General features: G+C 41.5%; 1 protein-coding gene across 1 annotated transcript in view; it reads left to right on the top strand.

Annotated features, from left to right (window-relative positions):
• Nucleotides 1–12798, top strand: part of LRP1B (LDL receptor related protein 1B) — a 3812342-nt gene that overhangs the window by 3766708 nt on the left and 32836 nt on the right. Inside the window, exon 88 of the mRNA XM_078683424.1 lies at nucleotides 8602–8678. Within this exon, the coding sequence (XP_078539550.1) occupies nucleotides 8602–8678 (77 nt within the window). The remainder of the gene's footprint in view (nucleotides 1–8601; nucleotides 8679–12798) is intronic.

The following is a 12798-nucleotide window of genomic DNA, read 5'->3' as shown; positions in this document are numbered from 1 at the left end:
CCAAAATTGCATAAAATGAAAGCTATGACTCAGAGCTTTAGAACAGTGCTAAAATACACTTCACTTTTTGAAATGTATATTTATAAGAACAGTTGCATTCTTATGATTGAAAGTGTGAGTGCTGTAGAGTTTCGATTACAGTTTCAATATGCAAAAAAATAGACGGCATATGACTCTCATAGACATTTCCTTATACTGGTACATTTTTTCTGGCAAAAGTTTCATGGCGTCTCAAAAGGTTTCCTAAACAAACGAAGAAGGGGGGAATGGGAGCTGCATTGAGGGGTCCAGAGCCTGTGCTCCTTAGTATAAATCACAAAATAAGGGGTATTGTACCTAGAGAAGGAGAAAATATATGTAGGCAGGTTGTGTGAGACTAGAGCAAGGACACGGGGAAGTCATCAAGACTGATTTGTGTTGCCCTCACACATCCCCAAGGGGATGTCATCTTTCATCATATGGCATTTGCTCCTCATTGGGCCAGCGCTGCCATGCCCAACGGGTACCCCAAAGGGGCACTTAAGCAGAAATCTTTTATAGAAAAAAGCTGTATGATGAGTGCAAGGAAGTTTGTAAGTGGGGTGGTGTCATAAATGTTAAGATGTGAATTAAAACTGATAAGAGAGGTCACTAAATATTATTTAATAACTGGACCGCCCTGTCATATTAAAAGGCTTTACAGGTTAATGCTACCAGTGGGGTCCCCTGGTAGTCAGTACACTACGATGGGGTCAAAAAGTACCCCAGTTGTTGTAAGTGAGTACCCTTCCTAAGGTCTCACTCTGAGTATTTATTCAACATGTTTCACGCCTTTGGCTGTCACGATCGGTGGCACGTTGTCAGGACAGAAAATGTGATTAATCTACCCCACAAATGTATCAAAATGGTTCCCCTAATGTGCTACCTACTTTACTATGGTTCACTATCCAACCTGTCAAGAGAGAGAAAAAAAGATGAAAATATAGTTATCATGTTCCTGGCATGAGAGCCTCTCATTCACCAGTGCGTCCATTTTTGTGGACCAGAATGTCGGTCTGGTATTGAATTGGTTTCCAGACACATCATACACACAACATGGATATGAAGGCTAAAAGCCAAATTGTGACAATGGGTCACATCTTGATGATATCATTACAGAGTTGCCTGGTTGTGGAAATCGAGACTGGCATCTCTGTGTGAACAAACATTGCCACACGATGCGGTCAAGGTCTGGAAGGCATTATATAAATAGAAAAAATGGTGTTGGTGGTGTGCTTCCACACTAAAACTATACTCTGTGTGGGCTCTTTGGACTATCGTGTAAAAACATCAGTGGTCTATATACACATATATGAGCCCCTCAGTGTGTGCCGTCTTTTAGTATCAAACAAAGTGATAGAAAATAAGAAAAGCCCACAGAGGCAAATGCATGCTATTGTAAAAAATCATTATCCTTGCTTCAAATGTCATATAATATGCATTCAGGTCATACCTAACTAAAGAGTTGTAAATACCTCCTAGGGTGAAGCAGAGGTTATGCGCTCAGTCATGCTAGACTGGCAGCCATCATGGAGTGATGGTCTAGCGCGTGTTCTGCGCATGTCTGCCGACCATCTTAGGTTGGTTGTAGTGTCTATGCAGTAAAGGTCACTTAAGTGTTGCGGCCATTGATGAGCATACAGGAATGACATTAGAACTGTCACAAACAATAAGTATATGTATCTGAATCAGCCCAAATCACTAAATAAGAGGTTCTTAAGGGAAACCATGAAGACCTATCTTAGGTCATTTTTCTCATTTTACTGGTAAGCAGCAGGTGCAAAGCAACCGACTGTGTAAACATGATGGTATATATGAGTATCTCTTGTGAAATAGTTTTAACATGCAAGGGGATGGCAATGTGTACTGTTATTTAGGTTCTGGGTCTTATGGACAATAAACTGGAAAGGATCTACGTTATGTATAGAGTTACTTTCCTGTAGCATGGTACCTTTGCAGTTAACAGTAATCACAGTGGTACTAATGCTTGACTGCTGAGTAGGAGTACTACTATATTTGATTGTGGTGGTTGTTCTAGCTATATTAGACATTGGTGTACACCAGTAGCAGACAGGAGTAACGTCTCTGGGAATGAAGGGACTCAGAAATATTCAATATATATTGTCTCAGAGATATATGCCTACAGTTCAATCCAAGGAACCTCATTGTTCAGTCCATTCCTATTGTTTTGTAAGCGGAACACCTATCGTTGTCGACGCCTGAACAAAGTGGTTGCATTCCATGATGGGTTTGCTTCAAGGATTGTCCATTTCAGGTCATTGGTGGAGTGTCTCTGGTCAATAAAGTGGTTGCTCATCTTGGTGGTGTTGCGTCCGTATCTGATAGTGCTCTTATGTTCCCCAATTCTTATTTTTGGGTCTGTTTGTCATCCCTACATAGTACATTTAGTATGCTGCTTCTGTGGCCAGGAAAAGGTTGTAGCTGTAGTGTTTTTGAATATTCAATGGAGTTGCAAGCGCTATCGCTCCGACAGGGGTAGTGTCCAGTCCCCGGTGGAAGGTTCCACAGTGTGGATTGTGACTAAGTGTCTTCATACGTGGTCTTGAAAGCACCAGTTGGTCTTTCAATTTTGATGTTCTTCTGAAGGCGAAACGGGGATTTGCAAATTTCAAACTGCTTGTATTTAGGATGTTCCAGTGTTTCAGTTACACACATCACTGTATCCTCCTTAAGGCGGGTGCCGATTTCCAAAAGAGCCCCCTCTTCTCAGCAAGTTTGATTACTCTCTGGGGGTATTTCCGCTAAAGGAGATTGCTACTTAATTATTTTGCTTGAGTGTCATAGTGGGCAAGGTTGCTGAAATTACGTTGAAGTGATAAATACTGTCCATACAGCAAATATTCACGGAGTGCCTTTGGGTGGTGGCTCTCAAAGGACAAAAGGCTATTGTAGTCATTTTTCTTCTTGTATGTCCTAGTGTGTAGCTGGCCCTGAGTGAGGCTGATCAGAAGATCCAGGAAAGAGATCTCAGTATCTGAGACCGAACTGGTAAAATATAAGTAAGGGTTCAATGTATTGATCCAATTTGTGAAAACTTTACAGCTGTTACTGTCCCTTTAGCAAAAGACGAGAATGTTGTCTATGTAGCATCTCTATGAGATGATATTTGTCTCAAATGGATTTGTGGTGCACAAGATATGGCTTGATTAAAAGTTGGCCATGTAGAGACAGGGCAGACTTAGAGGGAATGTGCTCTCCCTCGATATCCCCTTTACTTGGTGGTATATCTGTGCTTTGTACATAAAGTAGTTGTTCTTTAGTGCAAGGGTAGCACATTCTATTATGAAATCCGCTGGGGTGGATGTTGATAAATTGGTAGTTCTTACAAATGTATCATTTACTTCAATGATTGCATTTGGTGGATGTTTGTATAAAGCGCCCCCACATCAAGTGTCATCAGGAAGGGAATCGCTTCAGGGATCTCTATGTTGGTGATGAGGTTGAGAACATCTTTAGTATCCTTTAAAAATGATGGGGTAGTTTTGGCCAACGGTTGGAGGCAGTGGTCACAAAGACGATCGGTCTACCAGAAGGGGGGCGTGTTTCCTCGTGGATCTTTGGTAAGACGTAAAAATAGGGGATGATAGGTGTTTCATTTACCCAGAAGGCAGCTTCTCTCTTTGAAATCCATCCCTTGTTTTCTGCTGAGTTTACCACATTTTTGATCCGTTGCAAAAGACTGACTGTGGAATCTGTGTCCAGTTTCTCATAGTATCTTGTGTTGGACAGTTGTCTTTGGCATTCGTGGTCACCAGACATTCGCTGGTCACCAGACTTGCGCTGCACACATGCTAGACCATCCCTCCATGATAGCCGCCTGACATGCGCAATGGGAAGGTGAAGGGCTTCACGTATCCCCGGTGCAGCTGCCCCAGTCACACTCCTGCTTAAATAGACTACCCGCTGCCCGGGCCTCATTCCAGGGATGCGGAGGACGGGGGTATGTGTGACAAGTCAGCACTCTTCAAACCGTGTGTAACAAATGTTGATCCTTGGGTGGGCCCATGTTATTACAACCTCCTACGTGGCTGGGTCCGGGACAATGTACCTAAACTTTAACTTTAGTCTCAGTCTAGCACAACTGAGTATGGCACCTCTGCTTCATCCAAAGAGGTATTTAAAACTCCTTACTTAGGTAAGACTCGACTGCATATTTTATGACATTGTGAAGATAATGATTTTTTTACAAAAGCTAGCATTTGCCTCCCAAGCGCTTTTCTGGTTTTCTATCACTATGTCCAATACAAATGATGGCACACCCTGAGGGGCGTAAGTATGTGTATATAGACAACTGGTGTTTTTATACAATTGTCCACAAAGTGCACGCAGAGTATCAATTTAGTGTGGGTGAGCACCACCAACACAATGTTTTCTATTCCTGTAATGCCTGCCAGACCCTGCCTGCAACTTGTGGCAATTTTTTGTACACACGGAGATGCTGGCCTCGATTTCCACAGCCTGGCAACTCCATAATGATATAACTATTATGTTAACCATTGTCACAGTTTGGCTTTTAGCATACATATACATGTTGTGTGTGTCTTTTTTTTGTTTCTATGTGTCTGGAAGCCATTTCAGTACCAGACTGACATTCTGGTCCATGATAATGAATGCACTGGTGAATGAGAGGCTCTCATGCCAGGACATGATAACAATTTTTTCATCTTTTTTTCTCTCTCTTGACAGGTTGGATAGTGAACCACAGTAAAGTAGGTAGCACATTATGTGCACCACTTTGATACATTTGTGAGGTATAGTAATCACATTTTCTGTACTGATGAAGCGCCACGGATTCTCCTGACTACCAAATGCATGAAACATGTTGAATAATTATCAGAGTGAGACCTTAGGGAGGGTACTCACATGCAACTACTAGGGTACTTTATGACCCTATCGTAGTGTACTGACTACCAGGGTACCTTATGACCACATTGGTAGCATTTACCTGTAAAAGCTTTTAATCTGACAGGGCGGTCCAGTTATTAAAGAATAGTTTGCGACCTCCCTTATCAGTTTTAATTCACATCTTCACATTTATCACACCACCCCACTTACAAATTTCCTTGCACTCATCATACATCTTTTTTCAATAAAAGATCTCAGGTTAAGTGACCCTTCGGAGGACCCATTTGGCATTGCAGCACCGGCCCAACAAGAAGCAAACGCCCTTTGATGAAGCATGACTTCCCCTTGGGGATGTGTGAGTGCAACATGAGACAGTCTTGTTGACTTCCCCATGCCCTTGCTCTAGTCTCACACAACCTGCCTATATATATTTTCTTCTCTCTAGTAACAGTAACCCTTATTTTGTTATTTAAAGTTCCATAACTCCATGATGGTCATTTGTTACAAGGCTCTTGAAGCTAACTGGCCTTTTTCGATTTTGTGACGTTTGCTCATCCCCAACTGATTCTAAACTGCAAGAAACAGGTTTGGGCTACTTTGTGGAAATATTTCAAAGTATTGCTCGGCATCTAATTTAGCCTTAAACTAAATACTTTTTTATGTATTCCATTTCAACCATAAGGTGGAACCCCCCCAAAAAGTAAACATATCTTTTCAGATCTAGGGTTTCCTTTACACACTCAAAAGTTGATGACAGGCATGAAGTCATATTACTAAATGCTATCATGGCATTATTGCAGTATTGGAATGTGATCTTATGATATTGGCAGGGAAAGGTATCCAGATTAGCATCTGCTAAATGTCTGTGTTAAATCACCTATGCGTACATCTGTGAAATACTATGTGGACAAATTTGGAAATAGAGTAGGCCTGGGCAGAGTTAGTGGAATTCCATGTAGTGACCAAAAATCTCTGCCATGCTACGGTTAGTTCCACTAGTGGCAGAGTGCGATACGTTGTGCTGTTTGCGCTGATTTTATGCACCGGGTGTTTGTCCTGCACAGGAAAATCAGTGCAAACAGCACCACGCCCAGCGCAAGAGGTTGCTGCTTCTTTATGCTGCCCTAGTAGATGTTTTACTTGAGCGGCAGCTTCCTCAACTCGAGAGGAAGTTTTCTCAACATGAACAGTAACGATCAGCTGTGACTGCCCACGTTGAGAAATCTTACTGACAGATGATCTGGAGTAAGATTTTATTTGCTTGCCAACATAACATTGGCAGGAGAGGAAAAACTCTGCACCGATACAAGGAGTTTTTCTATGCAGAGCGCAGAGTGGGAAAAAGCTCAGCAAACTCAATGAGCGGAGGAGAATTTCATGTCCAGGCCTAAAATATAGTGGTAAATGGGTTTAGCTAAAGCTTTCCCCATTACATTTGAGGTAATAACTCGCTTGTCAATTGGAGCCATGCATTCTTGTATTGAGAGGGTTAGCACAGGTTTAGGGCCCTATTACACGTTTGGTGGTCCCATGGACTGCCATACCTACAGGGGGTGGGCTGATCGTGGAGTGATGGCGGTCCGACCACTGTATTAAGTGTTGGCTGGACAGGCTTTACGAAGACCGTAGCTGAACTGCTGAGACTGCCAGCAGTTTGCCGGGTTCGCGGTTAGGGAAAGGCACACATCATTGGGCGGTACAGGAAAGCTGCTCCGCCATCCGTATTACGAGTTGCCTTTTCAACAAGCTGACCTGGTGGTTCAACAGTCTACTGCAAGGTGGCAGTGACAATGGATTTGGGGTGCGTGCTCAAACCTTTCTTGTTCTTCCAGGCAGAGTCTGACATGGATTCCTTTCTTCAGGTCCCCCATTCATAGCAGGATATTTACCCTGATGATTATGACCCTGTTTGCGACGATATACAGGTGAGTCCTTGCCGTACCATTTACCCATTGCCAGGACTCCCCACATATGGGCTGGACCCCAGCAATAGATAGATAGTATTTTTCCACATATAGCATGCACATGTGTGCATCTTACACATATGCAGTCGAAATGCACACACAGTCATTGATATATTTGGAAAAAGTACTCACAGCTGCCGCAAGATCTCTGCAGCTGCAGCCACACCACCAGCACCGTGGTCAACTCATATTACAGAGGTCTTTGGATCATCAGCGATGTGGTCTACTGGCAGGCTCAGACACGGTTCTTGGGCAGTTGGACCGCCAGACTCGTAATCAGACCTTTAGACTAAAACCCCAAAGGAGGGCCCCTGTGGCAAACACAAATGAACATGTTATGACTGTACAAGTGGCTACTGTTTAGTGTTAAAGATATATATTATCTAAAAGTAAATTTGCAATGAGCAAAAATCGGACTTTACTCACTATTGGAGCTTTTCTTCAGTTCTTCAAGTTCTAAACACGGGCAGCCTACAAAGTGTCTATTCTTGTTGCAATACCAAAAGATTTTAACATGAAATTTATATCTAGTGTTCACCTTTCACTAAGAGTCTTAGCATGGAGTCAGTTTTTTGCTTATTTACTTATTTTTCCTGCGGTATGTTTAATATGTTTACAATAGTGCATAGCACATTGCCTTTTCTCGTATAAGACAGATGCAAGATCAAGTCCCAGACTTTTATTTCCAAATATGGAGGCAGGCAATTCAGTCTGTTATGCCATCCCTTTTTCTTTTTATCAATAACGCAACTTTAGCCAATTCTTGGAATGCAAGGGTGCAGCTGGAAACTTTTCTTAGTGCCAACAGAATTATTTCAGAGTTAAAATTTTGAAATCAGAGAACATATATACCAGATTTTGCTTTACGAATTGAACAGTAAATGTCAGCAGGACCCTATCACTGAATAAAGCAACTACAAAAAGGGATCGAATTTTTTCCACTAGAGAGTGCTGCTCATAAAAATATTTTTCAAAAAATAAATCAGCCAAAGCAGGTTCGAGGGCACCTTCTTTGCCTACCAATCAGCGAGTTAGCACCCATGTGCTCTACTTCTTCCCCATTCGTGGGCCATACATTGATAGATGTTGTGGTGACTTTCATAGAATCATTCTGCACACACCCCTAGGGATCACATGAAGACCTGCCCGTGCCTGCTACACACATCTAAAGTAAACCCCGGGTAACTGCTTATCTATTGTTGATCAGGATATACAATGCCACCATAGATTTTTTTACACTGATTTATTGTGAGGAGCCAGTTACCAAGTGCTCATAAGATATGCCCTACTCAGCAGGCACTACTAGACAACCCAATGTATTATGTGAGTAATGATCTGTACTACCCAGTGGTAGTCTCTACTTTCAATATGGATTTGAATTTCAGTTGCTAAGATCATAGAGTGTTTAGGCTGTTCTTCCATTTTCATTTGTGCTGATCTTGAATTCCAAGATAGTTTTAAAGTAGAAGTATTATCACTCCATTTCATTTAGTAAGAATAGGTTCACAGAAAGATTGTAAAAAAGGTGAAACATAACTAAAACACTTTTCTGACATTGCACTTTTGTATTTCCTACTTTTGGAACGATGTTTACCAAAACAATATATTTATTAAATCATATTTAGTTCTACCAATGGGTAACATGAACAATCATTTATGTAATGTTTGTACAGCTATTTCTGATCTCTTTAGCAGGCTAATGTGATAACATTTGCCTTCCATTAATTTTACCATTTGAATTGGTTTCTTTTAGGTGCTCAGCCAACTGGTCAGGAACGCAATGTGAGCGGCCAGCTCCCAAGAGCAGTAAATCTGACAATAACAGTACAAGTAAGTACCCAAATTAGCAGCTGCTACTGTTCCGATTATACAGTTACATTTATACACACCAAGAATGTTGTTCAGTGATATATATATATAATCTTTTCACATTTAGAAAAGAATTGGTCAGACAGGTATTTATGATGAATAGAAATATTTTCAACGCTTTGCATTTTAATGACCTACTAATCGTTTTGGACCTTTGTTTGCTTCGTCTACATACGAAACAAATGTTTCTCAATGATTGTCTCATTTTTTGCATATATATATAATACATAAAAAAATTAGAGCAATGCACCTTTTTCCTTTCATGGCATCACTGAACATTGTGATTAATTATATCTCGCTTGTAAAATATTGGTTCTGATATCAATCTACCAGGAATAGTCTAGTCTCTGCTTCACTCTGGTTCCATGCATTGGCTAAACCAGTTTATAGATTTTCAAATGTATGTTCTGCATACAGTAATTCCATAATTTAACTTGTCTCTTTACACCTATGCTTTTGAGGAAATTGATCTGCAATCAGATCATCATTCAGTTATACATTTCAACAAACATTTAAACCCTACACTTCAGTTAGTAGAACACACATCACAGGAGTTTCCAACTATCTTGCAGGGACATGTTAGGACGATAAGACACTCCTAGAAAGGTTAGTAATTTACAGATGACTTTTATGCAATTTACTGATACGTTGGTTTATTTGTGTGTTCTGCTCATTTTAACTAATTGCTCACTGAATGAGTAAGTAAGTAGTTTATTCCACTGTTATCAAAAACCATTACAGACAGAATTGAAGGACGCTTCATTAGTTCTACATTTTTTCTTGTCTGAGATTACTGGAACCGTATCTGGGCCAAATAGACCCCTACACTATAAAATTCAACTTTTATCACAGGGTATAAGTTGGAGCAAAAATCTTCTAATATGGATCAGATTATCATCATGAAGTTCCACACAACTGTGCCTCTAAGCTTCAAAATGTATCGAATTTTGATCTGACACTTCCTCCAGTGTCTTAACTGCATGTAGCATAAATGTCAGGAATCTAGCTTCCAGCAATGGTGATTGTCGGGATAAGCAGGCAGAATTTGCTTCCTGTCAATTTCTTATCTATAACTGCAAGAAGACTGGATGAAGCCAGAGGATCCTCAGCACCAATAATGACTCGCATATGTAAATGATGTGCAATGATGACTCCGCTGCTGCCCTACAGAGTCTGCAGACCCGCTTTGATGATCCTGTTAATCCGCCAAAGTGGTACTCATTGGGATGAATTATACCACACCTGGTAGATCTTTCTTACTCTCAGTTTATCGGATAGTCCAGACAACGTGTAATTCTGCCTTCACTGCATAGAAGTGGAGTCGAGTTGATAAAGGCAAGCCTATTTACATCTTCAATGTTGAGATCTCTCGAGATTCAGAACCAATCTACTTATTGTTTTAGGAGGAATGGGGTATTCCTAAAGATCTCTAGTCTGTAAGGAACCCATTGAGGCTCTCAACCAATTGTGCCATTCTCGGTTTTCATCTGTAAGCATTTGCCAAATTGTGTGTTTGAAGGTGCCTTTACTTGTGTTCTTTGCTTTTAAACCTTATGCCAAAAAGCGTGCTTTTAGAATCGAGTTTTGCCTGAGTAGATTGAATTCCAGTTGCAAGCAAACTGCTGGGGCAGCATTTGGAAGCGTGAATAGTGATAACATTTATTTTGAGCTTGATCCAGCCAAGACTCCAAGCACTTTCTGAATGTGAATGCTCCATACATTAAATTTGCCATTAGCTTAAAGTTGATGACCTTACAGACCTCAGATAAGTTGGGATCATTCATTTTTTGTAGCAGCTTGCTGCAAGTAAAACTCAATGCTGCACAGGCGTTCTTCTGGGAGGATACTTGGGCAGTATAAGTGCGTCATTCGTTGAAACAGGGGCCCAGGTATTTGACGGTTTTGACTCTTTCCAGCTTCCTATTACATAGATACCAAGCTCATTTGGTACTTTCCTACTTAATACTATGATCTTGCTTTTGGCGCTGTTTATTTGAATGTTATTTATCTTGTAGTATGACTCCTAGGCCGTCAGTAAGTGCTGGAAGCCAATCTGAGTATGGCAAGATGATAGCGTTCTCCGCATATTGAAGCAGTTGCATTTTCAGACCAGCAATTCTCAGTGGGAATACTCACGCTTTTGCTAAATGTGCACTTATTTTAGGCAGGTACAAGTTAAGAGGAGGGGGAGCCAAAATGCAGCCTTAATTTACCCCCCTTGATGTTGCAATCTTACCCAGAGTGACCCAGTTAGAAGTTATTTGTATCTGCACCCAAGTAGAGGCTGATTATGGTGTTTCGCTATGGAGTACGCAGACAAGAGTTTTGCAGCTTCAACCATGGTAAACGTCTGATCACATGATCGAAAGCAGTAGAAAAGTCTCTGATTACTGTAAACAGAGGGGAAGAACCTTTTTCCATTGATGCTTCCGACAGAGCTGCCACTGTCATCAGGTTGTCCTTGGTCCCTGATATTTTTTGGAAGCACGTTTGTGTACACAATATTAGCTCATTAACTGTAACCCAATGTTTCTGCTCTTTAAGAAGGACTTTTGCGAATGCTTTACCATCCACATCCAGCAGGCAATTTTCTGGTAAATCTCTAGGGCCCTCCTTATGTACAGGAATCAGAAGGGAGCCTTGTCAACTTTTTGGTATGGTGTTAAAAATCAGACAGTTCTTAAAAAGTTGGTAAATAAAATAAATCTGCCCACTCACAAATGGCTGTTGTAAAAATGACTGCTGGCAGGCCTTGCGCAAATACTTGATTTCAGTTAGTACTGTGTGCAAAAACGCATGCAGATTTAGTGGCCTTGCTGCCTCATACATTTTTAAGCATTGCTTTTATTGCCAGTTTTGTTTTAGCACCCACTGCTTTCCCCTGTACTGCTTCCTAATTTGTAGGAAGGTGGATTTAGTGTATTTGTTGGTGAAATGTTGAAGTGTTCACCTTTTTTCAGGTGTCTGATTTCATCACTAATTTAGATGCCATTTGTAAGAAATGGGTCTCTAGTTGGCAGTGGTTTGCATCCTGTCCAAGTAGGAACCCTCACTCTAGTCAGGGTAAGGTGATTACACAGCAAGATAAACCCTGCTCACCCGCTTGGTCGCTTGGCATGGGCAGTCAGGCCTATATCAGAGGCAATGTGTCAAGCATTTGTACATACACACACAGTAACATTGTGAAAACAATACAAAAGGACACCACACCAGTTAAGATAAGTAACCAATACTTATTTCAATAAAAAAAAGACCAAAACAACAAAAGTCCAACTTAAACAAGAAAAATATTACTTTACAAAGGTTAAATCAATTCAGTCCATAGGATTCAATGGATCTGTCCCTTTTAGCACAAAGTACTGAGAATGCGTAAAAAAAAAAATCAAAGACAAGATGCAGGCGCAGGGGAGGTGAGGCACCGGGAAAGCAAAGCGGTGTATCGGTTCCTTACTCCCAGGTGAGGGAATGACTTGGTTCCTACTTGCCAGGGGAGGTGATGCTTTGGTTCCTTCTTGCCAGGGGAGGTGATGCTTTGGTTCCTTACTGCAGCACAGGGGAGGTGATGCGTCGGTTCTTTTCTGTCATGGGAGGTGATATGTTGGTTCCTTACTGGAAGGGGAGGTGATGCATCGATCTCGGACATGCGGCCTCAGTTCCTGACTTCTGGGCAATGTTGATGAAGAAATTGGTGCTGTGGGACAATGCACCGAAAATCCAGATGTGGGGTACCTATGCGGCAGAACAGGTGCTGCGTCATTTCTTCAGCCGCATAGCAGGGACTGCATCAGAGTCAGAGCAGATTCCACAGACATTGGTGACACAGTGCTCAGGACTCGGGCTGCAACAATTGTTCAGCTGCACTGCAGGCGCTGTGCCGATTCTCCGGCCACAAGGCATTCAAGAAAACGGATGTTAGGAGTTGATGCCTAGGTTTTCCTCTTTAGATCACCAGATTCTACTTCCAAGGGCCCAGAAACTGGATTTGACACCACTTGGTAAGTCAGGGCTCTCAGCAGATGAGTCCAGGCACTTGTAGGTGAAGTCTTTGATGGTCCTGAGGCTTCTTAACAGGAGGCAAGCA

The sequence above is a fragment of the Lissotriton helveticus genome, chromosome 3_1 (genome assembly GCF_964261635.1).
Source record: "Lissotriton helveticus chromosome 3_1, aLisHel1.1, whole genome shotgun sequence".
Classification (NCBI taxonomy): Eukaryota; Metazoa; Chordata; class Amphibia; order Caudata; family Salamandridae; genus Lissotriton; species Lissotriton helveticus.
The sequence above is the reverse complement of the archived record's forward strand: the minus strand, read 5'-3'. Positions and strand labels throughout refer to the sequence as shown.